Source organism: Nicotiana attenuata, unplaced genomic scaffold (assembly GCF_001879085.1).
Source record: "Nicotiana attenuata strain UT unplaced genomic scaffold, NIATTr2, whole genome shotgun sequence".
Taxonomy (NCBI): domain Eukaryota; kingdom Viridiplantae; phylum Streptophyta; class Magnoliopsida; order Solanales; family Solanaceae; genus Nicotiana; species Nicotiana attenuata.
Genome location: NW_017673096.1, coordinates 98,884 through 124,625, shown reverse-complemented (window position 1 = coordinate 124,625; position 25,742 = coordinate 98,884). Strand labels below are relative to the sequence as shown.

Genomic DNA, 25,742 nt, shown 5'->3' with positions numbered 1-25,742 from the left:
GAGAGGAAAAAATATATTTAAAAAAAGGAAAAGAATATATTTATTTATTGATGTAAGGAATGATATAAAAGGGTAGTCGCCGATATTTATGGACAGTGACCCATTAATTCATCAGTGCATATAGCTGTGAATGTCTTTGTAATGGAAGTCAAATGTTTCATCATCATTTCCTTTTTATAGCCAAAGAATTGAAGTATTTCTTTTTTATTCTTCCTCTCTCTCTCTTGCATTATTTATTTATTTATTTAAGAGGAGTTCTTATCTTAGTTTCCATCTATAATTTTCAGCTTTATTTTTAGCTGAGTCTGAAAGTTAAAAGAAGAAGAAACAAGGGAGACGAGGAGCCTTTCGTTTTTGTGGTACGTTCCAATATCTGATATTGCTTTCATTTTGTTTTTTCTTCTTGGCTTATTTGCCTGACTAATAATCTAAATAATACAATAGGAAAAAAATCAAACCTAGATTTAAGGAGTTTTCATAATCACGATATTATATGTTTATATTTGGTTTTATTCCACACAATGCCATTAGTATTTTTTCAATTAACTAGAGGAATATATATACTAGGAAATTGGTGGAAGAAAAATTGTTGTGGGTAATTTATAGCCTCACAGAATAAGAGGCGAAGCCAAGTTTTAACTTTATGGGTTCTGAATTTCAATGACGCCTTCAAATACTAATAACTGGATTTTAATTATATTTAATAATTTTTTCAACTAAAATACACTATTCAGCGAACCCGTATCCGTACTTCTAGCTCCGCTTCTGCACACATTAGTTTGAATAATTATATATACAATCACCATATTATTTGAAATTTCGTATAGGTTTCATGATTCCCTTTTTCAAATGTGTTTTTCTATTAAATTTAAGTTTTTTTCTGTTGTATTCTGAAGTGAGATACTTGATAGATACACTTCTAGTGGCAAGATCATGTTCCCAAAATAAAACTTTATTCTACAATAATTCATCTTAATTAGTGTTATCACATGCAACAGAGAAGAGAACCCATAATAATGAAAGAGACCAAAACTGAACCATTATGGTACATGGTTCAATTTTAGGATTGATACTTTTATTTTATAACTTAAATTAATTTTTTAATATAATATTTATGCGATTTAAAAAAATTACTCGTTAAAACAGGATGCACGTGCAATCTGCATATCTTGAGACTAGTATTAATATCATAAAATAAAAGGTCTTAGAATAATCAATAACATATCCGGGTTTGTTTTTGGAAAAAAATAATTTCGGATTCAGTTTTTGAGTTTTTGAAAAAAAAAAGTGCTCATTTGAAAAGTTTTTCCAATCAAAAAAAGATGTGCATATTCTTTTGGAAGATTTAAAAACTGAACTTAAATCTTTTTTAAAAAAAATATTATGTTTCTTGCATAAACATCTCAAAGCAACACTTTCCACTAAACAGAGTTAGCAAAAGGAGTTTATGCAAAAACTCAGACAAATGCCACCTAATTATGACACTAAATAAACAATACATACTTTTAAAGAAACAAAACAATTAGATACGCCCTTTTTAAGTTGTCATTTTCAGTTAAACCAGACAATATCAAAATATAAAAATATACTTCTCCTAAACACGTAGTTAAACCCCAGAAGAGAAAATTAATATTTAATGACTCATATAAAGTCATAGTCATGTGGGGGCATTTGTTGGGAGACACAGGCACACAGCAATGTCCTTTATATCTGGTATGGTGCATGTAACCCATCTGTCCTTATAAAGAAAGTTATGTACTCTCAATATTTTTTTTTAAAGATTTAATTTAAGAGTCGTTTGGCTATAGTATTAGAGCAATTAATCTAGTATAATATTTTGTATAAGATTTCGATTGATATCATAAGTTACGTGTGAATAATAAAAATACGTGTATTAGTAATAATTCTAATAAAGATAATTTTTTTATAGTAAATAATTCATGTATAATAATCCTTTATTGTTAATCACTCGATTAGACTCAGGGGCAACGTCAGAAAATTTAATAAGAGTGTTTAAATCTAAAATTAATCAATAACAAGTACTAATATTTTTTCCTATATATAGTAATATAATTTTTCGACGAATGGTGTTCTGTTGCCATCCTTGGCCATACATAGCTTCGCTCCTCATTTAGACTGTCTACATCACACCCCTTACAGTGTTAACCTCGCGTGAATACGGGATGCTTTCTGCACTATACTGCCTTTTTTTGTTAATCAATCAATTAATCGGCTATTATTTTAAAAGCGGCTATACCAACTTATTTTTACTACTATAATCTCAACATAATTAGTAAGTGACACTAACAATCCTTAAAAACTTGTCGCAGTTTTATTATATACTATATATTCATTATTATTTTAATAATGTTATGCAAGAGTAGTAGGTTCCACCAAATCCCACGTATCCTCCAACGTGCCTCCCTTTTAGAGCTTCCTCAAGATACAACAAAAGTAAAAACCGCGTTGTTTTTTTCCTAAAAAGAGATAAATAAATATTTTACTCCAAATACCATATTCAAGAAACAAAAAAGTAATATTAAATTTAAAAAATAAAAACAAACGCGTTTTTGAGAAAATGAAAAAGCTAAAGGCTAGCGTGGTCCAGCCAGATTGGCCTGCTTCATAAGAAAGGAACAATAAATGTGCTTTTCCTATAAGTAAATTAATTTCCTCGCGTTCTTCTTTTAAGACCCAACTATAAGACCCGTTTATTCATAATTTTTTCTTTCTTTTTGTTCTGAAATTTTTTCTTTAACTAAATGTTTGAAGATGCATTTTAAAAAATTTTAAAGATGAGTTTTAAATTTTAAAAGTGATTTTTGTTTTTTTCAAAGAAATAATTTTGTTCTAACAAAACTATAATATTTTTTCAAGTAAAATATATATCTAAACACAATTTTAATTTTAAATATTTTTTTCAATTTAATTTCAAAAATTCTTTTTTAAATCTCACATTCTTTATGTCCAAACACCTACATGGATCCATGATCCCCCTACTGAAAAAACTACAGTAGTACTTTTTAGTGGGCGTTTGGACATAAGAATTGTAAAATTCAAAATAGGGGTAATTTTTTCAAGTGACAATGATATTTGAAATTTAGAGTTGTATTTGGACATTAATATAATTTTGGGTTGTTTTTGAAGTTTTGTGAGTGATTTGAGTGAATTTTGTTTTTCTGAATTTTCAAAATGCATATTCAAGTAAAAATTGAAAATTTCATGAACAAACGTTAATTTCAGAAAAAAATAAAAATATTTAAAGAAAAAGAGAAAAATTTCTTATGTCCAAACTGGCTCTTAATGTTTACTTATTCCTCACGCAACAGACTTACCATCTATGAACTGAGTTACTTACTTAGTTAGTACGTAGGTCAGGTAAAAAATAAAATCATACGTTGTTAATTACGCTTTACAACCACTGTCAAAATCAAAAGAATAATGGCAGTGTCAATATTGGGCAACACATGATATGAAAATATAATACTCGCACTTCATATTTAAAATAATACTTTCGCACCATCACTTATAGTAGTTTATAAGTTTAACTTTTATATAATGATAACGTAAAAAAAGATTTAATATTATTAGGTTAATTATGTTATATTGTGCTTTTTCGGTACGTGTACTTTACAGTTCAAAAATAAAAATTACAACTAGGACATTAGTGTAATTAATAATACTATTTAAGGAAAGATATGTCGGGTAGTCATGCTCAATTAATTCACATTCGTTCAGATAAGTTTTACTTTAGCATTTTTTTCGCTAAAGTTTGACTGAAGACTTTTAACTGAGGATGAAGAGATACTTTAAAAAAATTCGAAAAAGGAAATTCATTAATTTGTTAAGAAAAAATACTCCTACTTTATACGTTGTACCATGTGCAGCAACGCTTGTACAAACTAAGTTTCATTTTTATTATAAGAGAGAAGTTTAAAAATTAAAAATCTTCTTTTTCTTTGAAAACACTCCTAAAAAGGGGACGAAGCTTCCTAACACTTTCTACGAAAACACAAAAGCAATTTACTTTCCATTGCTCTCTCTGCACTTCAGTTGTCACATTGCGTCGGTTACTCCAACAATCGGTAATTCTCTCTCACTACATTCTCTTCTATGAAATTCAAAATACAGTAAAATAATTCACAAATACATAATTTAGCGTCAGTAAAATTGAAGACAGTATGTATGTTTTTTTAGATTTTTTTTATGGTTAATGGCACATAGTTCGAGATGAAAATAGTGATTTTCGTTAAATATATGTTTTAAAGTATTTGATCTGCTTAGTTAAAGAATTTTTTTACTTATATATTTATGTTTTTCTTGGTATTTTAAATATTTATGTGGTTTGGTCGGTGTTTGGCGATAAACCCTAGTAAATTATATGATTTTTTTTGTGTGTTTATTTATATGAGATTTGAAAATATACAGTGAGAAAAAAAAATTGTTGTGTCAAATCTGGTGTCATCTCTCCTGCGACAGTCACAGAAGATGAGTGGTGAAGAAAATGTGAAAACGTCGCCGTATAGGCGGCATCAGAATAGTAATGAGGATTTGGAAGCTGGAATTAATGGCAGCAGTAGCAGGTCTATGGATTGTGGTGGAAGTCCTTTTGATATTCCAAGGACTAAGAGTGCTCCTATTGACCGCTTGAGACGCTGGAGGGTTAGTACTTCCTTTTTGAATGGATTTTTATTCTAATATTGTTCAATTTTTCGATTTGTACTTGCATAATATTGACATGATATCAGTTTAAATGGAGTAACCTCCTAGTTATTTTTCTATTGTGATTTTTGGGGTGAAACCTTATTTGGACATTTCTTCATTGTTTGTTAATTTTATTTTATGGATTTTTTGGGTGCATTTTGTTGGGGTGTATTTATAGGCGATACATATTAGTTAAGACCCTTGTGGAAAAGGGTTCAAGCCGCCGAAACAATTTCTGTAAGAAACAGTCTCTTACAGAAATGCAAGGTAAGACTGCCCGCACATAGTGGTAGTTTAGTGCACCGGAGAAGAACGAGAAGATGACATATTAGTTGAGAATATGTTTTAGACATTAACACTTTTTACGGTAGGTCCTATGCTTTAATAGGAGTGATTTAGCCTTTTTGAGATTTACACATTGAGAAAACTTGCATAACTTTGAACACTTTTTATTTGTATTTGCATATTTGTTGGCATGAGATGAGTTTAAGTGGACTAACATGGTTAGTTAGGATTCATATAGCCGAGTCCAACTTGTTTGGGACTGAAGAGTAGTAGTTTTTGTTTTTTTATGTGATTTTTTGTGTGGAGTGAAGTCTTATTTAGGTGTTTCTTCTTTGCTTTTCTTGAGTTTAAGTTATATGCACTGTCAATGTAAAGATTTTCTTACATTATCTGTGTATTTTGACATATTATAGAAGATTGCTTTGCATTTTTAAAGGTACAAATTAATGTTTGTATAGAGAACCTGCAATTGCGTTTTTAGGTGACCTGGTGATCTAAATCTTTTTTACATGTCAGGGCATACAGTGGGATTTTTTTGAGGTGCATTATGTTGGGGTATTTTTACTTTTGTTGGTGTTATGTCTTGTCATGTGTAGGGTGAAAATTTCAACTGGGTGTTTTTCGATTCGTTTTCTTCTTTCAGTTTTGTGCTTTTTGTGCTTGTGATGTGTGTGCCTGGTGGGTGGCTAGGGTGTTGGGTTCAAGGATCCATGTTTTGGCTTATTTTTTGTTTACTGTGTTTGTAAGACCATTTGCCTATTTGGTTATTTTATCTTTTTTTTTTTTTGGTTTCAACTTGGCCAATTTTGATTTTACATATTGAGATTGCTAAATAATGTGGTAACAGTCTTCAGTGATTTTCTGGTAAGTCAACATCCAATTTTTGTGGGTTTTGATTATTAGTTTTTGTTTAGTGTTTCACCTATCATTTTTTATGGTGGTAGTGTTTATTTTATTAGGAGAATTGCGTATTGGTCTTCTATGGGTTGAGCAGTTGAGGGAGTGGTGGCGTTTCTAGGTGCTCCAATGATCCATGGAGTATATTTTGCATAAGGTGGCAACCATTTTTTGTTTTCTGATAGGTCAAGACTTCTGGGGAAATGGATTATAGTTTTTCATTTAGGGTTATTTGTCAGTGAATTTGGTGTTGGCTTTGTGAAAGGACAGCTTTCTCCAACTTCCATCCTTTCAATATGCGAGTTTTTTATTTTAATTTTTAAAATGGATGACTTGAATCACCTGTTTGACAATGCTTAAAGAATTGAATGGAGAGAAAAGTTTGAGATACGATGGAACTTAGGTATCACTGCTAGAGACATTGATTTTCTGCTTTTAAAGCGTTTCATTTATTCTAGTTTATCCTCTTTTTATTAGCTTGTTTGGAGTTCTCTTGTGGCCCATGTCGGTGATGAGACTGAAAGGATATTCTTTATTGCCTTCAATCTTCATGTTTATATTTGAAAATTTTCTAATATTAACATTTGTTATCAGTATATCATGAGCGACTTGGTTTACATTTGACATAATGCACTGAGAAATTGGTCTCTGATTCTCTATGAGTTTCCTGATAAACATATAAAAGGAAGTGGAGCCATTGATTGTTTATGCCAGAAGGAAAAATTCGTTGTTGCAACCGTTGCCAAAACCCAAATGGTTACAGCGTGGTCCGTCTGATGGTCTATAGTGAATCCAAATTTTTTAATTACCAAGGGGATATATGTGGTGTGTCAAAGATTTTCTCTTACCCAATGCAATGTGGCTATCAACGCCCACGTTCCTTTACGATAGCATTATGTTTTTTAAAATTACTTTAAGGGTAATTTTTTTTTAAAGTTGTGGTATGTATGGACACTACTACAGTGGTGAGACTGTACTTGAAGCCAATCCCAGGATGGCCGTTATGCCTTCAAGAAGACAATAAATCTTATTTTCCAAAATGGCAGAGGGCAGTTCGTTTGCTGGTTATGTGAATTGTCTTTTGTTATATCTTGTTTGTCGATGTGTTGGAGAAGCTGGTGCTTTAGATTTCTTTGTTTCTTTGCCGGTTAGACAACTGCTGCATGTTTCCTTTTTCCCTTTATGAATTTAATTTATTATTCAAAATTCTTGGGAACAGCTTTTCTTCCATCTATTTATGATCGGTTTAAACTTTTGCTGATCTGACTAATCTTTCAGCAAGCTGCGCTTGTCCTTAATGCTTCTCGTCGATTTCGATATACCTTGGACTTAAAAAAGGAAGAAGAAAGAAAGCAATTGATTGCTAAAATAAGAACCCATGCCCAAGTTATTCGGGTAAATATTACTCTCCAATATTCATGTTACCCTTCAGTGCTTTAAATGGAAGTAAATATTGTCAGTTCCTTTTTTCTTTGCAATGAATCAGGCAGCTGTTCTTTTTCAAGAAGCGGGGCGAACAGTCAATGGTAAACACTTCCTGATGCTACTTTAAGTCATCGAGTGAAATCTATGTTGTGACAGCTCTGACTGTTTAGCTTCAACTAAATTTGTCCGTATCTAATTACCGGAATGCTGATGTATGTCGGGAAAAGCGGGTAGTAAAAAATATGTCTCATGGTTGTTATACTAATATTAAGAAATAGGTTAAAATATGCTTGTTGGCGCAAACCAAGAATACAGAAGCAGAGTTAATTACTGATAGATAATTGTTGCTGCAAAGAATTTATGACAGAAGGAAAACGTGGTAATCGAATTAAGTAGGACTTTCTTCCATAGTTACTCTCTTACTGCAATTGCTACATCTTTGCTGATATTTTATGCCAAAAGAATCAGTGACTTTGTTTTGTAGTTGAAGGTGAGTAATACCATTGGGCTGTTTCGCTATAGTTTTGAAAGATTTGCTATAGGTGCACCTTTGAGGCAGCATCTTCTAGTCGTGTTTTCAAATAGTAGATTTTTCTGTTTGTCACATGTTTTGGCAGAATACTATTTATCTTACGCGTTTCTTATTTTAGGGGATGGGGCTCTTAAGACGTTGCCTCCAACTACTACCTCCCTTGGCGAGTTTGATATCGGCCAAGAGGAGCTGTCGTATATGTCTAGAGAGCACGACGTCCCTGCTTTGCAGCGATGTGGAGGGGCAAGTTCACCTTCAAAATCTATAATTTTTTTCTTTGAGTCATACGAGTGCTGGATGAAGTAATAGTCTTCTCTATTTCTGTTATGAAATGTTGTAACATCAGGTTAAAGGGGTGTCAGAGAAGTTGAAAACAAATTTAGATAAAGGAATTGATGGAGATGAAGTAGATCTGCTGAAACGGAAGAATGCATATGGATCCAACACATATCCTCGGAAGAAAGGGAGGAGTTTCTGGGTATGTGTTACAGTTATTGCATCATTTAATGCCGTGATTTATTGTTGAGAATCATTATCACATTATTTATCATCAAACATAGTTACCCTTTTCTTGTGTTCTCCACTGTAGAGGTTTGTCTGGGAAGCTTGCTGTGATACAACCCTGATTATTTTGATGGTAGCCGCAGCTGCATCATTGGCGCTGGGCATAAAGACTGAGGTGGGCCGAGACACATAATAATTTATGTTCCTGATTTTAGATATAAATCCTGCACTGGGAAATATTTATTGAAATTTCAGTAGAAAGAATCTCTGTTTCTCTTTATTGATATTGAGTGGAGATATAATTTGAAGATTTACACAACTGCGGCCGGGGGTGAGTGGTTATAGATTTGTAGATCTTGAAAAACACATTTGTGTTAGTAAAATCTTTTACGTTCTTAACTATAAAAAAAGCTCTTATGTTCCTTTTCTTTTATGGGAATTGCACATATGATATAGAGAACAATGCATATATGATATAGAGAACAATGCACCAATATCCATCAATTTGTGTCCATGAACATCTTTATTCTTTTCCTTTTTTCATCTATTATTTGGCATGTAATGTCTAACTTTTCCACTATGTTTTGTCTTCAAACAAGTAATTTAATATCTGTCTTGTGAGTTTCTTCTCTGCTCTAACTAAGCTTGCTCTGTAGGGTATAAAAGAAGGATGGTACGATGGAGGAAGCATTGCTTTGGCAGTGATTATTGTCATAGTTGTGACAGGTACAAGGATTTACATAGAAATTTTATTTCAGTAGAGGTCTAGATGTTAAACTTGTGTTTAATTTGGTTGATATGAAAAATGTGCAATGTCAAATCAACTCTTAACACTGGATAATTTATCAAAAACATGGTCGGATTGGTCTTTATTGCTTAAGTTGATATTCTTCGAATTCCATATCAAACTTCAGAACTACAAACTTAGTTGAAATTTGATTTAGAAAGGGAAAGACTGAGAGACTGATTAGGTTAGTTGATATTTAATTCAGGATGGTATAGACTGAGGCTGATTGATGACCATACTGATAATCGTAGTTTGATATATATGACAATCATACATGGAGGATTTTTGCATAGTAGTAGTCCAATTTGGAGTCATTTGCTATGCCAGATGGGATATGGCGAGATCATTATTTTGTGCCTTATACTAGAGATAATTTATAACAAACTTAAGACTCGAGCTCTAAATGAACATCTCCTGCACTGGGGTAAACATTTCATGAATAATTCAATTTCTCCCTCCAAGTTCCTCATCGGCGAATTGATTTTTATTAGCAACCAATGCTTCTACAACTTAACAGTTCCAGTATCACTTCTTATTTACATTTTTTTCTTGAGGTATAACTGTCCATTTTGCAAGCAACTTGTAGCATAAAAAGACAACTCCATGTTCTGTGCCAATACTGAAATACCAAAAGCATTATCACATAATTTTGTTATAAGGATGCAGATGTTGTCAAGTCTGTGATTCTTCGTCTAGTTAGACGAGTAAACCCAGCATATGAGTTGGAAAAGAAACTGTGAAAGGAAAAGGAGTTCAGAGCAGAAAATCTTGTGTGTTCTTGATTAGTAGTTTCAATTACAACAATAGCATAAACAGCTGATTAAAAAGGCATCTAAAGTCTAACATGCCTTTACTTGTCTATATTTATTTTCCCAAATTTGACGTTGATCTAAGCCATTGCATAGAAACTTTTTAGCCTCTGGATTATATCTGACTAATGAATAAAGCCTTAGTTTTAAAGTTCATTTTCTTGCTCTCCTGTTTGTAACTGGACATTTCTACTGTATGCATTTGCAGCTGTTAGTGACTATAAGCAATCACTTCAGTTCCAAAATCTTAATGAAGAGAAGCAGAACATACAAATTGAGGTTTGTCTTCTACTCTTTCCTGGTGTATTGCTTGTGACAGTCTCCTGTTTTCTGTCCTTCCCTTTTGTTTTCTTCAAATATTCTTAGGGTACTTTGTACAGGTTGTTAGAGGTGGGCGGAGAATTCCCGTTTCAATATTTGATGTAGTTGTTGGTGATGTTGTGCCTCTGAAAATTGGTGACCAGGTCAGTTTCTTTTTCTTCCCTTTTTTGATGTTGTAACTATGATAAATCTTTCTATGAATTTATTTTTCTACATTGATTGCAGGTACCTGCTGATGGAATATTAATCTCGGGTCACTCTCTCGCGATTGATGAATCAAGCATGACAGGAGAGAGCAAGATTGTGAGTGTTTCTAGTAATCTCTTAGGTTATACTGCTGTTCCCTTTTTAACTGGTATTAATTTGTTACCCAGGTTCACAAGGATTCAAAATCACCTTTCCTTATGTCTGGATGCAAAGTAGCCGATGGCTATGGAACGATGCTGGTAGGCTCTTTTTCTGTATGACGTCAGTGTGTTGAAGGGACTACTTTGGTCATTTCCTGTTAAACTTTAATTTCTAATATTCAAATGGCTTTAGATATCCCTAATTTGTTGCAAAGACATTATTATGGGCCTGGATAGAGTGGAATGCTTACAAGGAATTCATATGATCAACTCCAACTTTGTTTGATATTGAGGCATGCTCGATTGATTGATCAAAAGATTTTAAACACATCAGTGTTCATTTTCAGGTGATAGGCGTTGGAATAAACACAGAATGGGGATTGTTGATGGCAAGCATTACGGAGGATAATGGAGAGGAAACACCATTGCAGGTTATTTGGGTGTAAAATGTTATGACCGCGCTGAAGGATCAACATTCACTGCTTAATTTTTTTTTATAATTCATTTTAGGTCCGTCTGAATGGGGTGGCAACCTTCATTGGTGTAGTTGGTCTCACTGTAGCTTTAGCTGTTCTGATTGTCCTTATGATCAGGTAGTGCTGGAATTCAATTGACGCTCTTATCGCTTGCCTCTACTGTTCCAAGAGTCTTAAGTTTGAGATTTTATGAACAGATTCTTTACTGGGCATAGTTATAACCCAGACGGCACTGTTCAATTCAAAGCTGGGAAAACAAGGGTTGGCAAGGCTGTAGATGGCGCTATAAAGATCTTCACTGTTGCTGTATGTGCTCTTTTTAATGACCTTTATGTTCTTTAATTGTTCGTCATCTGAAATCAGCGAACCTGTGGAAAATGTAGGTTACTATTGTGGTTGTGGCAGTGCCAGAAGGACTTCCTTTGGCAGTTACCCTAACGTAAGTATGGTCCTTCAGTTTTTGCTTCTCTTTTAGATGCCTTGGTTGTTAAGCTCAAATCTGAGTGTGGTTGTGAAGGTAGATCTCCAAGTGATTAATTATTTTGGTCCTTGTGTTCTTCATCAACTTTGGAGAATTTACTATTTGTCTTTGCAATAATATATTCCTCTGTTTCCACAGCTGGTTTGAAGTAGTCTGACTTGTGGTCAACTGTAATCTTGCAGGCTTGCCTATTCAATGAGGAAAATGATGGCAGATAAGGCTTTGGTAGGAGCATTAATCTTTCTCTGAATTCTTTTCTTAAGATATTCTCTGGGTTCTAAACAGCATTTAACTGCAGGTGAGAAGGCTTTCTGCTTGTGAAACTATGGGCTCTGCAACTACAATTTGCAGTGATAAAACTGGAACCTTGACTTTGAATCAGGTGGAATTTTTTTTTAAAACCTCTTGTACTTTTTCCCCACTTTCTCTTCCTTTCTTTTTTTGGTTCCATTTTCCCGTTCCTGGTTGTGACTGGGTTTAGCGCTGATGTTGTGTATGAAGAGCCAATTTATACTGTATACAGCTTTGCTTTACAATCTGCCAAGCTTCAATTCTATTTTAATTTTTCCTTTGTAGATGACTGTGGTTGAGGCATTTGTCAGCGGTAAAAAGATTAATCCACCTGATGATAGATCTGCAGTGCCTCCAACTGTGTTGTCTCTACTCTATGAAGGAGTGGGACTGAATACCACTGGAAGCATTTTTGTTCCACAGGTAAGTTAATAAAGAATTGTCAGCTCTGTTGAGAGCCTAGACGTGATTTCTCTCCTTTGCCTTCAGATGTTAATTTAATTCGGGTAACAAAATGTTAGTGTCTATATTGCATTGTCTTTGGATATTCCAGAATGCGTAATTCTATAGTATTATTTCATAATATTTTCATATGTTTCAAGTATCAAAGGCATTATATATTGATTTAGATTTTGATGTAATGCTTTTTCCATCATATGAGCCAACCCCAACTTGTTTGGGACTGAGGTGTAGTTTTTTTCGCTTTTTCCATCATATTAACTTTTCAACTGTTACAAAGTATTCTCTTTCACTACTAATTGATACTTGCACCAGTCAGGCTATATATGTTGGGCTACAGATCACGTCAAATGGACGACGGAGGAATCATTTCCTCGGTTATGGTGTAAACAAGTGGGTCTTAAGTTAATGATCTGAAGCTGAATCTACTAAAATGAGAGAGAGTGGACTGTGCTTTTATTTCTTAGGTTGTGGCGTAACATTAGCTGCTCCCAGCTGATAGTCTCAATCAGTGTTTGTATTGTTTCCAAATGGGTGTTTATTTATTTGTCCTTTGAATAAATGGAACACTTTTGGTAAAGTAAAATCAAGTTACACTAACACCTGACTTGTAGGTCTAGATTATGAATAGAGAGGAGTTCTTGAATCTTGATTGCACTTATGCTTAACAATATGCTGCGGACATATTCTATAGAAGTTTGAGGAACTTTTGATGTTCAGTATTCTGATTACTCCGAATGGTGTGAATCTGTTGTTCCATATATACTAGTTTAGAAACTGTATTCCTCGCTTATATTTATAATTTTCTACGTTTTAATATGGTAGTTGAAATTTTTGAGCTGTATGTTGCCCTTGTGGTCTGCTAGAAAGATGGCGAGTTTTGACATGAACGAGTAGCCTCGATATCTAGTGTTTCAATTAATGAAAGCTTACTTAAGTTGACATGGATCTACAGTGCTGGTGCACTCTAGGCTTTTTGAATATTAAGAGGAGAATGAACTGCAGGATGAATAGCAATTATAAAATGGTTGTATAAAGTGGTGGATTTGTCAGCAAAAAATCCTCTGAGTGGTGAGATACTGCTTGATATGTCCAGCAACATGGGCCCCTTGGGTCCATGCTAATGATTTATGTACAAATTTTCTGGTTATCAAAGAAAGCAACATATATTGTTTAAGAATACTCTCTAACTAAACAATTGCTGAAGCACCTTCTCTGCCACTGTGGAGTCCTTTGACTCTTTATGGTGTGACTTCGTGTTATCAGTTATGAGTGGTCTTACCGCTTTTGCTTTATCATTTTGTGGGGATTACCTTTATGCATCTAGATAGAGAATATACTGCAATTGAAGATCACGTGCTTGCTCATTTTCTGATAGGGTGGTGGTGCTGCTGAGATTTCTGGATCGCCGACAGAGAAAGCTATTCTCCAATGGGGTGTCAATGTAATTATGCTTGCTTTATGCTTATAGTAATTGATGTCAAAATTCTCTTAAGTAAACTGTTTCTTTCTTCTACAGCTAGGGATGAATTTTGATGCAGTACAATCAGAAGCATCCATTATTCATGCTTTCCCATTCAACTCAGAGAAAAAAAGAGGTGGCGTTGCTGTGAAGCTGGTAATGCAATGCTCAATTCTGAAACTTCTTTTCTTATCATATAATATGACTGGTTTTTAGTGTTAAACCTTTGTTACTCTACTTGAGGACTTTACAGGAAAATCAAATTAATATAAAAACCGACATACGATTCCCATTTCATCATTGTTATGAATAGTAGCCATATAGTGTAAAGGTTGTTTATTCATGTTGCTTTTATCATTCTGGCACTTTCACGGGTTTTTTTTTCTAGTTGATTAGCACAAAGACCAAAGATGCTTAGTTGATATTCAGAAAATCTGGTTCTTTTATTTGGTATCCAGATGATTCACAGAAAATTGCTTCTGTGTCCATCTCTTCTTACTTGTCGAAAGAACATGTCCATCTCTTCTTTAGGTGCCATAAGTTTTCCTCGTGATAGGGAAAAAGTGTTAAAGCTCTCTGGAAGGTTGGAAGTCGGTAATTTAGTTCTTACAGCTTTATGATCGTTGAGAAACCACCTTTTTAAATTGGTTTTATATCCAAACAATGCCTTAGGCGTTACCAATACTGTGTTTCTTGATTAGAGATGTATTGATGCTGGATGTGTGGTTTGGTGTTTTGCAGCATGATTCTGAGGTTCACTTGCACTGGAAAGGGGCTGCTGAGATTGTTCTGTCTTGTTGTACAAGTTTCATTGATGAGAATGGGTCGGTGGTTCCTCTGGGTGATGATAAGGTTTGTGTGAATGTTGGTCTTATCAAGCAGTTGATCCGTTGAAGAGACTAAAAATTATTTATTCACTAGCAACTTTAACCTGATTTAAAAAGTGCACTATGTTTTCTTCTTTTTGAGGAATATCGGTCAGTTATCACTCCGAGTATTTGTACTGTGAACCATTGAATTTGAATTGGGCACTTCAAAAGATAAGAACAACCCTAAGTTGAATGGTGTGTTCCTTGAAAAGTTACAATTGACCCAGAAAAGATTTATCATTATTCTATAAATTTTCAGTTATCAATTCTATGCGCTGCTGCATAAGGTATAGCATAATTCTACTGACCCGAAAATGATTTAGCATTATTCTATAAATTTTCAGCTTTAATTCTGAGTATTTGTGGTCCACAGGTGTCACATTTCAAGCAATCCATCAATGACATGGCAGCATCAAGTTTGCGATGCGTTGCTATTGCCTACAGACAATATGATGTCGAGAAAGTTCCCAACGAAGAAGAAGTAGAGCAATGGCAAATACCTGAGGGTGATCTGGTATTACTTGCCATTGTTGGCATTAAGGTACTTTGCAAAACCCTTTAAACCTGTTTTTTTTTTGTTTTTGTTTTTATAGGACATTTCTCTCTTCTATGCGCCAAGGGTAACTTTTCTGCAGCAGACTGAAGAAAATGTTAAAGAACTCCAAGTTATTCAATTATTCTGCTAGTCTGTTTAAAGGGTGTAAATTTGCATGTCAAATCAAAACTAAGCTGAGATCTTTATGGGGTACTCTTGAATTGATCCTTTTCTGTACTGTTTTTGGGCTTGGCTGACCGAAAGTGCGGCTCGTGCTCACACAAAGGAGATGATTCAGCAACTTGAGATTGTGTGCCGTAGGCTTACCTAGGGCGGGCAAATAAGTGACTTTGGAAGCTGACTACCAAGATAATTTTCAAGTTTGCTTTATTTAACCTGATAACGCTTTTTAATTGAAACCCATAAATAGTACGTCTATGAAAGCAAATTCCCAAGCTTGAGGTTGGAGATGATATATCGCCTTGTCGACATTAATTCCATGAGATCTTCAAAATAAAGTTAGGTTTTCCAGCTGGAAAGCAGCAGTAAGAGAGTGGAAGGTAGTCAGTCTTCGGGCACTGAAACTTATAGCGGAGATGCTATGGAGCAACAGTGGTGAAGAACAGGGTGAAAAAGATTTAAGCAGCGAAGCAAAATCAATCTGGCGGGGAACCAAAACCACGGAGAGGTTGAATGGTTAACATGCTGCTGTGACTTGGAGAAGAAGTAGTGATGGTGGCTAGGAAGTTGGAGAATGGATGGAGAGATAAGAGTGATGGTTAGGGCCACTGGCCAAGGACTAGGCTTTCCTCCTCAAATATTTTTAATTGCAGAAATGATGACTTACATCTTTCTCAATGAAAACAACAACAACTACAAACAACAACAAACCCAGTGTAATCCCACATGTGGAGTCGGGGGTATAATTATACGAGAAATAGGAAGAAAAGCTAGCTTGACGTTTGAATTTTGATGAGTCTTTGACTGAGCTCAACCTTGAAAAAAAGTATAAGCCGAGCCCGGCTTCAACTCTATCTTTAACCCTGGATAATTTAAGGAGCTGGGTGCTAAGTTTTAAACTTACTGTGCACTCTCATAGCCTGTTCTGCAGTTACAATTCATTTCACTTTCTCTTTTCTCTACATACCCTTTCCATTTTAAGCATATATAATGCAGAAGTATCGTATAATTTGCTGTTATCACATGTAATTAATTCTTCACATGTATCTTATAGGATCCATGCCGACCAGGTGTAAGAGATGCAGTTCAGTTATGTAGTGATGCTGGAGTGAAGGTAATTTGGAAGAATGCATTTGCATTTGGTTCTTTGGAACACAACGTTGTATTGAGTGTAATCCTGCCTTAATTCTTATTATTTGTTTTTTCATATGTGTTATTAGCTCAATGATGGTCGCATCTCTGTTTTACCATAAATTTGAAGGAAAAAGCCTTTGCTTACTGGACCTCAGATTACATAGTTATGAACACATATGTTTCAGTGTTTGTGCTTTTGCCTTTCTGGTTTAGTATTATCCTATTTGCCTATTTTTTAGTTAAGTCTTTGCTTCTGTATATATCTGTATTTTATTTTCTATTAATTGTCCTGTTTGTGTTTGTCAATGGCATTTTGCTCAAGCATGTCAGATTGTCAGTTTTCATACAGTTTATCCAACTGAAGGTACTTGTGTCATTAATATATTAAATACTTGGTTTCTGGTCATAAGGAAACAATGCGGAGAGTTGTAAACTCCACGGATGATTGGCAGTTCTTGGTAGGAAGTCTGTGATACTTGTCTTTTTTAATGCATATACCAATATTCTTTTTGGTTTGATCGTAATTGTGGGTTTGAATGAACAGTACGATGCCTGAACAACAAAAAATTGAGCCTAATTGGTATCTATGTTGCGCGGACTCTCCAAAATGTTGCCGCACCCGTGTCGGATTCTCCAAAAACACACTAGTTTCGGAGTATCCGACACGCACCCGCCGACATTTTCGGAGAGTCTGAGCAACGTAGATTGGTATACTTTCTTAGACATCGTTTCTGATTCATGGAACTCTCAAACAGATTAGGCAGATCAGCTGCTTGTTAATCTGTGTTAGTTCTCAACTTTTGTGACCAGCTAGACTGTTCTGTGAATGTACTAGTGAATGTTTTCCTTGACAAGCTGTGTTCCTCTTGCGTGCTTGGTGAAGTCTTAAATGGTTGATGCATCTCTGAAAAACTTTGTAGTGTGCAATACATGTTATGACTGTATTAGGCTGTAACATTATATGATTTCTTTTGTTCATATTGTATGCTATACCTTTCATGTGTGAACTTAGGAAGTCCCAGCATGGGGAGCTTTGTTATACACTCATACTGTAGGATGTCCCCTACTATAGGATATACTGTTGTGCAAGTGGTTGTTGCTTCCAATCCTTTTTGAAATATTTTAGCTGCCCTGCTGCCTTTCAATATATGTAAAAGCATAAATCTGTTGTCCCTCAAATTCACAGGTAAGAATGGTCACTGGTGACAACTTACAAACAGCAAAAGCAATAGCTTTGGAATGTGGGATTCTTAAGTCTGATGCTGATGCAACTGAACCAAACCTGATTGAAGGGAAGAGGTTTAGAGCTTTATCGGAGGAAGATAGAAAGGAAGTGGCAGAGAAAATATCGGTATGGAATGAAACTAGACTATTCCTAGTCGTTCAACAAGGTTTTTCCTCACTTTTAAATTCACATCATGTCCAGGTTATGGGAAGATCTTCTCCTAATGATAAGCTCTTGCTTGTTCAAGCACTAAGGAGTAAGGGCCATGTTGTAGCTGTAACTGGCGATGGCACTAATGATGCTCCTGCACTACATGAGGTGCTCTTCTTGGCTGGTTAAGAATGTAGTTATCTGATATGATTCTAGAAAGCATGAGGTCTGCTAGGTGCATGTTAGCTATGTATTCTCTTGTTGAATTGTTTTGTCCTGTTCACTGTGTTGCTATGTGGTTGCTTGCTGAACCATTGAGAAATGAAGTCTTCTCTCTTGCGTTCTACTCTTTTATTTGCTGGTTAAACTTTCTTGTTTGCTCTCTGTTTTTCTTTCATGGGGTAGCAGGTGCTACCTTCACAACGAACCGCTATATTTTGCTAATAAAATTTGCTCTCCTGCTGCCTTGTAGGCCGATATTGGTCTTGCTATGGGCATTCAAGGAACAGAAGTTGCCAAAGAAAGTTCAGATATCATCATCCTGGATGACAATTTTGCTTCTGTTGTGAAGGTCAGTTTATCATGCTGCCAGCTTTAGCAGGAAGTTCTCAGACTCTTATTATCTTAGTAAAGCCAAACTTGTCTTGCATGCTTGACTTATGGAACATGAGCAATCTTTTTCTAATTTTATTGCCTTGAAGATCTCCCAACAGTCGTGTTTATTTATTTTGGAACCTAAAAGAAGGTGCTTAGTATTACTTTTTAATGGTGGGGAATGAACTTTCCTGCTGGGAATTTTGAATCTTCTGGAATGACTGAAATACTTGGGATAGGCTCTTACTTTCTGAAAAGTTCTTTATTGCTAACAAGTTCCTATCTCAGAATGCAAGTTTTCTGTACATGTTTAAATTGCCTTCAGCAGTTCAGAAGTCGGATCTATTTTACCTGATATATTTTGCAAACCCATTAGTATCTTTTCTACTTGCAGTGATTGAAGTTCTAAGGTTTTTCAGACCGGTGCATGGCAATACTTATTTCTATTGATTTTTTATCCCATGAAATACAGGTTGTCCGATGGGGCAGATCCGTATATGCTAACATCCAGAAATTCATCCAGTTTCAGCTAACTGTTAACGTTGCTGCTCTTATTATTAATGTTGTTGCTGCAGTTTCTGCTGGTGATGTCCCATTGAATGCTGTTCAGGTTTAGTTTCTCTGCTCTCTTATCATTGATCAGTGTGATTAGCGGATGTACACTTTGTGTGTTCGACCTCTATGTTCTGATGTTAATCATTTAGGTTTTGCCATTCACCTGTGCAGCTACTTTGGGTAAATCTTATTATGGACACCTTGGGTGCGCTTGCACTGGCCACAGAACCACCAACTGATCATCTAATGCGCCGAGCTCCTGTTGGTCGAAGGTTAGTTTGTAGATCAATCTCTGAAAAAAAGAAGCTTGTTTCAACATTTTAATGGCAAAGATATTGTTTGTTTCGTCAAGGAACATTAGCTTGGCTGCACTACCATTTCTGCATATTTGTAGTTTGACAGATGGGGTTGGCTTTTAGTGATAGCTAATCCATCATGTGGCTGTGCAGTTGATTTCTTATAAGGAAATATTATTGATCTGTTAGATTTTTTTTCTTTCATGTCATTTTGCAAGTGAACTTGTTTTGAAGCCGTGAGATACTTTTATAAAACACCTACCCCTACGATGTGCTGAAACCACCTGCAGGAAAACCAACTTTTCCGCACATTATTCTTTCAGTTGGTTTTAACATTCTCATTACATTCTTAACGTTAATGTGATTATACTGTAAGCTGGATTCTATTCGTTTCCGACTCTTTCCACCTATGTTACTAGATTATAGAGACTTCTATATTGCCTCAATATCTTCTGCCATTCATTTTCATGCTTCGGTACTGATGTGCATCCTACTTGTATTAATAACATTTAGTGGTGGAATATGTTCTGTTGCAGCTCTAGCCAATGATTCCCCAAATGTATCAACTTATTTCAGCTTCTTTCTGTATTACTAACCTATGTCCTCATAGTTATAATGTTTCTCGTGCGCAGCATCAATTGATTGTTTGTTTAATTCTATCTTAGGGAACCTCTCGTCACCAATATAATGTGGAGAAACCTATTAATACAGGTAAAAAGAATTTGATGGCTGATGTTCCAAAGTGAGAAATATTCATTTTTACATTAGTTTTTGAGGTTGATATCTCCTGCTTGAACATCTGCAGGCTCTGTATCAAGTTACAGTTCTCCTAATCCTCAATTTCCGAGGTGAACAAATTCTGCATTTGGAGCATGAGACGAGGGAGCATGCTGTTAAAGTGAAGAATACCTTGATTTTCAATGCTTTTGTCCTGTGTCAGGTAAGAATAGCTGATAAAGAAACATGCTATGATTGGCTTTTGCACTCCCCATAGTATATTTTTCCTTTCTTACATAAGAAAGATATCTCGTTTGTACCTGAACTCAAGCACTTCCTCTTCCCTAGGAATTTTGTCTTAGTTACATTTTTGGATTGTAGAAGTTGTCCACTTCCCTTGAATCAGCAGGTCTAATACGTTTAATATCATAAAAATTTTAGCCGCCTCGTTCTCCACCTTGTTATTTTTCCTTTATTGGCCATAAAAAAAGTCAAAGCATCCATGTGTTTTCTCAACTAGTATTAAACAATTCATAGTTTCAAATCTTCCCTTAAGCGTGCCAGGTCAAGGGTGGACAACCCAATTCGGATGGAGGTGGTAGTAATCTCTGCAATCTTTTAGAATCTTGGTTGTGTTTTTGGAAATGATTCTCAAATTAAATATGAGGCAGCTTTTTCTCTTGACCTCCTTCAATTTCCCTGTGTTCCTAACCTTTTCCTCATTTTTGGTTTTGTTCGGGCGATGGGGGCAAAAAGTCTGAAACTGAAATTTCATACTGCTGTTTGCAATGAGCCACATTAGCTTTATATATTTGCCTGTCTACTGAGACTAAATCGCTGAATCCACTGCTAACGACTCGAAACCGCAGGTTTTCAATGAATTCAATGCTCAGAACCCAGATGATATAAATGTATTCAGAGGAGTCCACAAAACCGTCTGTTGAGCTTTTAAATGTTCGGGCTTTTGTCCTTGAAGTAGTTTTAAATTTGAGTTGTTGCTCCGTTTTTGGATTGAGACACTTACGGGGAATGTAAGAATGCTCTTTTCTTGATTATTCCATATCGAAATTTCTTTTGAATTTGAGACAGATTTCTTTCCTAGAGCCTACATCAAGGAAGATGAAAGAATGTAGGATTTGCCATGATACTGATGAAGATTCAAACATGGAGATTTCCTGCTCTTGCCGTGGAACCCTCAAGGTTTATTAAGCTAACTGTTTTACTCATTTGAAGCCCATGGATGCAGAGCAACAGAGAGAGTATGGTCACAAGATGGTGAATTTCATAGTTGATTATTACAGGAACAATGAGAACTCACTGTTCTCAGTCAAGTTCAGGTTTTCACAACAACCTATCAATTTCTTTTTGTATCCTTACCATGCTCTTGCCAAGAATTAGTTGCCCGTAGAAAGTTTAGCCCTTGCATGACAGTGTTATTTTGGTAGAGTTTGTGGAGACTTAGCTAGAAAAAAGTACTAAATTAGTAAAGCTCAATCTTTTAATGGATACATTTTTACTATCCTAGCTGGTTGGTGATCATATCATACATCAGTGCTCATGATAAAAATTTATTTAATTCCATGAGGATTTGAATTTGTAATATTTGTCACTATGGTTAATTTTTTATGAAATTGTATTTATGTTGTAAATTGCCACTATTTTTTAAAAAAAAACACTAATATTATATTATAGCGGTTATAAACCCCGCATAATTTAAAAAAAAAATATTTGAATCATATTTTGGGGGTTTATAAACCCCCACAATATCTTTTTTGAGTCATTATGGTCATATTGAGGGGGTTTATAAACCCTCGCAGTATTTTTTTTTGACACATCAAAATCATATTGCGGGGGTTTTAAACTAGCATAATTATCTTTCAAAACCCCTTCATAACTTTTTCTTAAAAAAAATTTTAATCATATTTTAGGGGTTTTTAAACCCCCACAATAACTTTTTTGAACCATTATGATCATATAGAGGGGGGGTTTATAAACCCTTGCAATATTTTTTCTTTGGCACATTGAAATCATATTCNATCTTCTGCCATTCATTTTCATGCTTCGGTACTGATGTGCATCCTACTTGTATTAATAACATTTAGTGGTGGAATATGTTCTGTTGCAGCTCTAGCCAATGATTCCCCAAATGTATCAACTTATTTCAGCTTCTTTCTGTATTACTAACCTATGTCCTCATAGTTATAATGTTTCTCGTGCGCAGCATCAATTGATTGTTTGTTTAATTCTATCTTAGGGAACCTCTCGTCACCAATATAATGTGGAGAAACCTATTAATACAGGTAAAAAGAATTTGATGGCTGATGTTCCAAAGTGAGAAATATTCATTTTTACATTAGTTTTTGAGGTTGATATCTCCTGCTTGAACATCTGCAGGCTCTGTATCAAGTTACAGTTCTCCTAATCCTCAATTTCCGAGGTGAACAAATTCTGCATTTGGAGCATGAGACGAGGGAGCATGCTGTTAAAGTGAAGAATACCTTGATTTTCAATGCTTTTGTCCTGTGTCAGGTAAGAATAGCTGATAAAGAAACATGCTATGATTGGCTTTTGCACTCCCCATAGTATATTTTTCCTTTCTTACATAAGAAAGATATCTTGTTTGTACCTAGTGCGAACTCAAGCACTTCCTCTCCCCTAGGAATTTTGTCTTAGTTACATTTTTGGATTGTAGAAGTTGTCCACTTTCCTTGAACCAGCAGGTCTAATACGTTTAATACCATAAAATTTATAGCCGCCTCGCTTCTCCACCTTGTTTTTTTCCTTTATTGGCCATAAAAAAGTCAAAGCATCCATGTGTTTTCTCAACTAATATTAAACATTTCATAGTTTCAAATCTTCCCTTAATCGTGCCAGATCAAGGGTGGACAACCCAATTCGGATGGAGGCGGTAGTACTCTCTGCACTCTTTTAGGATCTTGGTTGTGTTTTTGGAAATGATTCTCAAATTAAATATGAGGCAGCTTTTTCTCTTGAGCTCCTTCAATTTACCTGTGTTCCTAACCTTTTCCTCATTTTTTGTTTTGTTGGGGCGATGGGGGCAAAAAGTCTGAAACTAAAATTTCATACTGCTGTTTGCAATGAGCCACATTAGCTTAGATATTTGCCTGTCTACTGAGATTTAATCGCTGAATCCACTGCTAATGACTCGAAACTGCAGGTTTTCAATGAATTCAATGCTCGGAAGCCAGATGAGATAAATGTATTCAGAGGAGTCCACAAAAACCGTCTGTTCATTTCAATTATCGGCTTCACATTGGTGCTTCAGGTATTTACCTCATCCCTATCCTTCTATTTGGCGTTGAACATCAACCTATCATATTAACAATATCTTTTTTTTTTCCTTAGGTTATCATAATATTCTTTCTTGGAAAGTTCGTTTCAACTGTGAGACTGAGTTGGCAGTTGTGGCTTGTTTCAATAGTCATTGGACTTATAAGGTTAGTCTGGTCTTATGAACTGTCATTAACTGATCAGGTAATTTTTCTGGTACTAAGCGAAGTTGGTTTTGCTCAACAGCTGGCCCCTTGCTGCTCTTGGGAAGTTGATACCTGTCCCTGAGAAGCCATTTGGGGAGTACTTTTCCAAGAAATTACCGAACCGAAGAAATCAACAAGAGTCTTCATAGACATTTATACATACACGAAATTAACTAACAAGTGTGTCTGCATTTTGTAAGGGTGGCGTTTCTTTTGCTACTGTACAGAAATTCGCCGCTAATATTTTACTAGTTGGGTCATTTTGTGAATGTAGTAGGACAGTATAAATATATATTTCTTGATTGCCTCTATAAATTCGGATGTAGTCGCCTCTGCAGCAGATTCGAATTTTGCTGGTATGTACTCCACTTATGTTCTCGGAGGTGAAAAAAAAAAGCCTTTTCTGCTGTTCATTTAACATGAATCTATCAGTTATACGAGGAATTGATTGCTTAGCAATTTGCTTTAGACGATAGACCCATCAACATTTGGCTCTGTATTCCAATTTAGCTTCAAGGTTGAACTTGATTATATCATTAATTGTAAGATAGCAATAGCAAGCACATCAGCAAGCACTTCTACGAGGATACAGGCCCCAAAATAGCATTACCCATATGTGATTTTTTCATCGTCTTTGACAGAGGATAGCTATTTATCCTCATTTCTTCATACTCTATGGATATTTAGAATTCGACTAAACCGACCAAACATATTGAACTGGGTTTTAGGTTTTTTTTAATAAAACCGTAGGTTTTTATATGGATTTATATTCATACCGATAATTAGTGTAGGTTTTTTAATTTTATGAAAATAAAACGAAAAAATATCGAATGGTACCGAATAAATTTATATGTGAATATATTTTAGATTAATTAAACATAATGAAACATTAAGTTTTGTCTTGGATCTTGGAATTATGAAAACAATTACAATCCAACAAGTAATTAAAACACAAAGGGTGTGTTTGGTATAACGGAAAATATTTTCCAAGAAAATATTTTCTTGGAAAATAAGTAGTAATCTTATTCTTTTTCCGGTGTTCGGTACGCAAATTATGGAAAATGACTTCTCAAAGAGTATTCATAAATCATTTAGATATAATAAACATGAAGGCATAAACTTTCAAACCAACAACCTTCCGAACCCACATTTTTCATAAACTTTCGAACCGCTAAACTTTCGAAGCCGCGGAATTTCTAACTCGTAAACTTTATAATTTCTAAACCTGTAAACTTCCAAACACATAAACCTCCGAACTCATAACTTTGAAACTTGTAAAATTTGAACCTTTAAACCGATAAATAAAAAAACTAAAACTAAAAAATATAGTTTTTTTACGGGGGGGGGGGGGGGGGGGGTATTGGGGATGGGTGATGCAGAAAAACGAAAAAATTGAAATTTGAAATTGCAATACAAAAATAAGGTTAAAAAAATAATAATTTTTGGCGGGAGGGGGGGTGGTAACGGAAAAACTGAAATTTCAAAAAAAAAAAATATTTTCCAAAACATTTAAGCCAACCAAACATGGGAAAATCGGAAAACATTTTTCGGAAAATATTTTCCTTCCTACCAAACACACTCAAAATCTTTTCCCAAACGTATTATGCTACTTCTATTGAAACCAAAATTATTTCCACCATATTCACTAGCAAGCTACAAGGTATTCTAGTGATTATGAGAAGTAAACTACAAAGTATTGAATATGTTTCCTTTCGTATGATTTAGATTTATCTTTTTGGATATTTAATCTTCTATAGAGTTTATCTTGAGTCCCAGCTTGGTTAATATCTGTTCACTCGTGTGATTTATATTTTCTTTATCTTTGCTTGATTTCTTTTATGCTATTGCAGAATAGTTGATTGATCTATGCGTTGGCTGTCTTTTTTTTTTTTTTTTTTAATTTATTTATTTAGTCATCACTCTTCAAACAGTAAAAAATGTCTAGAGAGTTTTGCTAAGTTGTATAAAAGTACGTATTTATTGCATTTTACTTTTACTAGTGACTTTTACATGACATTTAAAAAAATACCGAAAATTAATCGAACCGTACTCATATCGAAGAGAAACCGATATGATTGAATTGGTTTCGCAAAGTCTAATTTTTGTTATACATAATAAAAATAACCGAAAAATAGGTATGGTACAAATTTTATAAAATAACTGGCCGAGTTAGCAACTTGAACAAAGTTTGAGATTTTCCTATAAACAGT

The 25,742-nt window shown here is 34.8% G+C and overlaps 1 protein-coding gene across 5 annotated transcripts; it reads left to right on the top strand.

Moving 5' to 3' along the window:
• Positions 1 to 102: 102 nt before the first annotated feature.
• LOC109215435 (calcium-transporting ATPase 8, plasma membrane-type-like) lies at positions 103 to 24,000 on the top strand. Of its 5 annotated transcripts, XM_019379505.1 has the most exons (34): positions 3,971 to 4,085; positions 4,429 to 4,662; positions 7,165 to 7,281; positions 7,373 to 7,412; positions 7,962 to 8,086; positions 8,190 to 8,321; positions 8,433 to 8,522; positions 9,004 to 9,073; positions 10,152 to 10,222; positions 10,324 to 10,407; positions 10,490 to 10,567; positions 10,639 to 10,710; positions 10,959 to 11,042; positions 11,122 to 11,204; positions 11,285 to 11,393; positions 11,471 to 11,526; positions 11,751 to 11,793; positions 11,867 to 11,950; positions 12,145 to 12,282; positions 13,697 to 13,762; positions 13,838 to 13,936; positions 14,522 to 14,632; positions 15,023 to 15,190; positions 16,419 to 16,478; positions 17,685 to 17,849; positions 17,925 to 18,041; positions 18,346 to 18,444; positions 18,940 to 19,077; positions 19,194 to 19,294; positions 19,984 to 20,029; positions 20,124 to 20,258; positions 23,214 to 23,321; positions 23,402 to 23,493; positions 23,573 to 24,000. In XM_019379505.1, exons 2-34 carry the CDS (start codon positions 4,489 to 4,491, stop codon positions 23,679 to 23,681), a joined length of 3,264 nt encoding a protein of 1,087 aa, XP_019235050.1. In that variant the 5' UTR covers positions 3,971 to 4,085; positions 4,429 to 4,488; the 3' UTR covers positions 23,682 to 24,000. The 5 variants fall into 5 exon arrangements, with proteins under 5 accessions (XP_019235048.1, XP_019235047.1, XP_019235049.1 ...); XM_019379503.1 differs by lacking the exons at positions 3,971 to 4,085; positions 23,214 to 23,321; positions 23,402 to 23,493; positions 23,573 to 24,000 and adding exons at positions 103 to 193; positions 288 to 359; positions 20,905 to 21,348 and having other exon boundaries at positions 4,480 to 4,662; XM_019379502.1 differs by lacking the exons at positions 3,971 to 4,085; positions 23,214 to 23,321; positions 23,402 to 23,493; positions 23,573 to 24,000 and adding exons at positions 103 to 193; positions 288 to 359; positions 20,905 to 21,348.
• The last annotated feature ends 1,742 nt before the right edge of the window (positions 24,001 to 25,742 follow it).